The sequence below is a fragment of the Micromys minutus genome (assembly GCF_963924665.1).
Source record: "Micromys minutus genome assembly, chromosome: 24".
Classification (NCBI taxonomy): Eukaryota; Metazoa; Chordata; class Mammalia; order Rodentia; family Muridae; genus Micromys; species Micromys minutus.
In genome coordinates, this window is record NC_137959.1 from 46,263,644 (window position 1) to 46,268,936 (window position 5,293).

A 5,293-nucleotide genomic window follows, 5' to 3' on the forward strand; every position below is an offset into this window, starting at 1 on the left:
GCTGAGCGCTGCAGCAACCCGCTTCCTCGCAAACATCCATCTCTGCATGCTCTTGGGCTCAAGGATCCTCTCTGACTAACCTGGAAACTGAAATCTATTTTAAGCTCTGATAGATCACATTCCTCGGCTCAACAAGCCATCGACTTTGTCCCTCTCCCCTTTCCCCATGTTTATCTCGGGGAGCAGGTGCCACAGAGGGAATTCTAAAGCAGATCTAAATTTGAGAGGACCACCCATAAAGTAGGAAAACAACACTGGCCACAAAGACCAGCACACAGCCCTAATGCCTTTGCCTAAGGAGCCTCTGAGTGATTCTCCGGAACAGGGGCAAACTCAGTGGCACTGTCAGGAAGCAGGATATGAACCTAATGCCGGTGACAGGCAATCCTGGTCTTCATGCTGGGAATGCACAATAGATAGAGGGCTTTGCTTCCAAACACCTTGATTTATAGGTTACTGAGAAATAAACTACTGGTTAAACCACTTTGTTGTTTTTAACTTTCTCAACACCAGATCTAAGCTAAGCCTAACCCAGAACAATGTCCCTATTTTGCCCCAAGCCCTCAGTTTGCTGAGTTCTCCTCTGTAGAAGTCGCCCTTAAGTGCTGCAAGATCAACACAGGATCACAAAGGCTGACAAACCAGAGCACCAGGCTGGTCTAGTCATAAGAGCCGAGAGCAGCTGTCTAGGGCAAGAGGCCCCGTAAAGCACGCTGGGAAATGAAGGGTGGTACAGGACAATTTGGAGTACCATTAGCCACAGCCAAATGGCTGGGCTTTAAAATACCCACTTAGAACCTTGCATGGTGATGGTAAACCTCCAATCAAGCTGCCACTTTGCCCATCCAGACTGCAGCCTGGCAAGGTTGTAGACCACTCCCTCCTCCAGGGATGGGCCAACCTTTCCCATTGCCAGCTCCCTGCAGCTAGGTTTCCATAGACCCTGGAGCCTGCCTCCTGCACACCTGCAACCTTGATGAACAATAACTATAGTGCCATGTGCACTGCCCAAAGTGTGTGTGTGAGGGGGTGGAGAGGGAGACAGAGGGAGACAGAGAGATATTATGCAAAGGGCACCACTCTGGTTGTGTGCACTTCACAGAACAGAATATGGTGTGACATCTGCCTGCCAGGAAGCCATGGAGCCTAAACAGCAGCGCTGAGGAGCAAATGGGAACGCAGCTTCTACCTCTCAGAAAGCAGAAGCTGAATTCGACTCTGCAGAAGCCAATAGCCGAGGACCCAGAGTGTCTGTGCTCAACCCCAGTCACCTCCAGATAATGTGACCCTGGTCTACAAACCTTGAAAGTAACTCCGGACTAACACTCCCTAACGCAGTGGAATCACCCTTCGCTCCTTCCGGTGCTCAGCGAGAGATAGACTGGCACCACAGGAAGTTTGTCAGGAAAACAGAGCGCAGCGAAGATGCTGGGGTGCCCTCGCACTGGGCTCTCTATGTGCTTCAGATATGATCGGCCTGACCCCTGACGCCTAGGTCCTGAAATGACCCAGCTTCAGCCATGCCAGGCGTCTGGATCCCCTCCCACCAGGAAAGCCATACTTTACAGACCCCACAGGTGTGACATTGCCAAACAACGGATAGCCTCTGGCAAAGAAGTGCTGGCTTAGTCTCCACCCACGAGAAACCTGGAACCACCACCCTGTGCAGTGGGACTGTCTCTGTTTAATCCCTGCTCCCCAACCCCACTGTTTCCAGAAACACACAGGTGCGGGTCGGGTGTGTCTAGAACCAGTCTGGCCCGTGCTCCAGCCTTCAGACCGCGCCCTGTGTCCCTGCATCCCAGTGTCCCCGGTCGATCCTCACCACCGGTGTCCTCGAAGCGCGGAGGCGGGCGATCCCTCAGAACGGCGCTCCAGCCCCCACCGGTCTCGTCCTCCTCCAGTTCCAAGGGATCCGCGGCGTGGGGTGGCGGGGCGGTCGCCGGAGGCGCGGGGCGCTCACGCTCATCGTCCGAGGAGGCGGCCGAGGAGGAGCGCGAGGCTGCGGAGGTGCTGTAGAAAGGGTTCCCGCCGCTGTCCGGGCCCGACTCGCCGAACACGTCGTCCGAGATGTGCAGGCTCTCGTAGCGTGCACGGGCTGCCTCCAGCAGCGCCGGAGCCCTCTTCCGCGCGCCCCCGCCGCCCTCGGCCATGGCCCCGGCCGCCGCCCGCGCGCCCACACCCCACAGCGCCTCCCAGCCGCACACGCCGGGCCCGGGACCCCCGCCGCGACCCGCGGCTCCCCACCAGCGCAGCCCGCAGCACAGCGCGCGCCGCCCCGTGCCCGGCCGGCCCGCCGTCTTGGCCTCTCGGGCCGCGCGCCCGGAATGCGCCTTGGAGCTCGGGCGCCGCTGGCTGCGGCCGCGGCGGGAAGAGACTCAGCCGCTGTCCGGAGCCGCCGCCGCCCCCACCCGCTGCGTCTCCACCGCGCCCGGCCCCGTCGCGTCCCCGCGCACCCTCCCCGCGGCAACCGCGTTGCGCCGCCGACCTTCCCAGGCGCGAGCCGTGGACCGGGCCCGCCTCCAGCACCTCCAGCCGCTGGCCAATGGAGAGCGCGGGCCTCACGGGGGCGGGATTAACTGGTCGCCCCGCCCCCCTTGGGGCGGGGCGCGAGGACACTCAGTCTGGGAGAGCACTGCCCATAGGCTCTTAGCGGCTCGCGGGCGTGGGGAGGGAGGCGGGTTCAGTGCTCTGTGCTCTCTGGCCCGCCCCTTGCGCAGCCGCGCCCGGCGCCAGGGAGCTGTCCGCCCAGCGGTTCTGAAATTCACGCTGCGGACACGCTCCAGGTGGGCGGCCCGCCAAGGCTGTGCACGTTCCAATGAATTTCAGGCTACCCTCCTCGCCTCCCCGAACCTTGCTCTGTTGGGAAGCTGGGTCAGACACTAAACCAGTCTCTCCTCCAGCAACTGTCATGTCAGGACCGCAACACTGGACTGAGGTGGCTCGTCATTTCCCAGTCCTTGACGCTGACACCTTCTGAACTCAAAATTGCTTCCAGGGAAACTATCACCACCTGCGCTCTGATATCGCTTGCTCAGGCCTAGGACACGCACATCTGGAAGAGGGTTATTTGATCAGGAAACAAACAGCTGGTCGCCAGGACTTCAGCTCTCTAACAAAGGGGAAGAGTCAATCTCTTCTCTTCTGGGGCAAATCATGAAGCTGGCCGGCCGGCCTCCCCTTATCAGAATGTTTTCTTCCCCTCCTCTTCCCAAACATAATGCAATAAGTCACATTAATGGTAATTGGGTCATAAAGTCACTTTCACTTCGACAAAAAATAAATCCACGTAGATGAAGGGCTCGAAACCCCTATTGAGTGTAGTAAAATGATAATTACACCAACGGAAGATGGGTTTCTATTTCAAAGAATAAGGGTGCTGGGATTTATCTGCCACCCACCTGCTGAGCTTTTCACTCCTGTCTTCCTGTGCCCAGACCCTGTGACCTCCAAACGAGGTCTCTGCACAGGCTTGGATCCATGATAATCACAAGCAGCCAGACTAGAAAGAGAAAGGGACTTGCAAATCCCCCTCCTCTGTGTGCATTTAGCTGATAAGCAAGAAAGTATTTGCAACGTGTTGCAACACTCTTGGAGAAGCATGCCAAAGAAAAGCGGATTTCTATCCTTCCCATGGGCAGCAGCAAACTGCCAAAGGTTGTGGGTACCTATAAACAGACTTGATCAGAAAAAGGATGAAAAAGGGCAGTTAAAAGCTGGGTGTGGTTCTGACCAATTTGCCAGCTTGGGAGCACGGGGCAGAATAGTAGCAGTTAAAGTAGAGACAGTCATTCATTGGCCCTGATATGGTGCTCAGACCACGGAAATACAGGGCCTTTGTGCTTTCTGGACTCTTCCAGTAGCTCACGTGGGCAGCAACAGAAGGAAGAGGATTATAGGATCAGGCCTGGGGATTTAGTTCAGCTAGCAAAATGTTACTAAGCATTCAAGAACCCCCTTGGCTTGATCTCTAGGAATGCACAAACCAGCTGTGGTGGTACAGGCTTGTGATCCGGAGCACTTGGGAGGTGGGAGCAATCAAGTCAGAAGTTCAAGGTCACCATCAGAGACTTAATAAGATAGCAAGTTCAGGCCAGCCCGGCAGGGCAGACACTACCTCCAAAGGGAAAAATAAAGAAGAGGAAGCAGATAAAGAGAAGGGAAAGACCCGGGAACAAAATTATCAAATAGAAAGTAGAAAAAAAGGAGCATGTGTAGGTGGTGGGGGCTGGGGAGATGGTTCCGTGGTTAAGAGCACAGGCTACTCTTGCAGAGAACTAGGTTTCATGGCCAGCACCCATACGGTGGCCCAGGTGGCCCAGAACTCTCATAGCTCCCGGTGTAGAGAATTTGATGTCCTTGTCTAGCCTCTCAGTGTAACAGGCGTGCACATAGTGCACATACAGACACACGTGCAGACAAAAGACTCACACCTAAGATGCAAATACATACATCTTTTAAAAATTAAACACTGTCGTCATTTCAATTGTGTCTGAGCCTTCTTTTTAATCTTTATATTATTGACTGATTCATTCATTCGTTCATTCATTCATTCATTCATTCATTCATTCATTGTGTTGCTTGGAATTGAACCAGGAGCCTTGCATACCTGGGCTCCTGTGCTGTATTCTGAGCCCCTGAGCCTCCTTTTACTGCCTTAGGTTGTCTTGTTTTGTTTTCCTATGAACATGATAAGATAGTCTGACAGGAGCAATTTAAGGGAGAACAGGTTTATTCTGGCTCACAGCTTAAGGGTATATATAGCACATGATACATGCCACCATGCCCAGCTTTTTATACAGGTTCTGGGGAGCAAGCTAAAGTCTTCAGACTTGTAAATCAAGCACTTGAGCAGCCACAGTTCCATTCAACTTGTAGAGTGCTAAGCTACTAGGAGCTGAGGAAGTCTGTCTCAGAACTACACCCTTTTTGGACCAGCATTTAAAAGCCAACCAACACTACACCCTCCAACCCCCCCAGCCCCCCACCCCCACTCCCAGACTTGGGAGATTAGAATTCACACCAGTGAGGTTGGAAAGCAAGAATCCAGGGAAGGACATGAAGAAGAAGGCAGGAAAGTGGCTTCTCATCCTGAGGATTTTCTCTCCTTGAGTTGTTTAGATAATTTGCATTTCCCATGTGGCAATCTAGGGCAGTGGATCCCTGCTGAGAAGCACAAATAACTCTGATTAGTGTTTCAACCTGCCTTTCTTTTCCTGGGGTTTGAAATGATTTTTTTCTTCAAGTGAACATTATGGAATGTTTAGAGTGGGAAAATATTGCAAGTTAGGTT

General features: G+C 53.9%; 1 protein-coding gene across 1 annotated transcript in view; it reads right to left on the bottom strand.

Moving 5' to 3' along the window:
- Positions 1-2,153, bottom strand: part of PGBD5 (piggyBac transposable element derived 5) — a gene marked incomplete at both ends in the record, with an annotated part of 59,936 nt that extends 57,783 nt beyond the window's left edge. The window contains one exon of the mRNA XM_080936751.1: positions 1,826-2,153. Coding sequence (XP_080792877.1) covers positions 1,826-2,153 — 328 coding nt within the window. The remainder of the gene's footprint in view (positions 1-1,825) is intronic.
- Between the last annotated feature and the right edge of the window lie 3,140 nt (positions 2,154-5,293).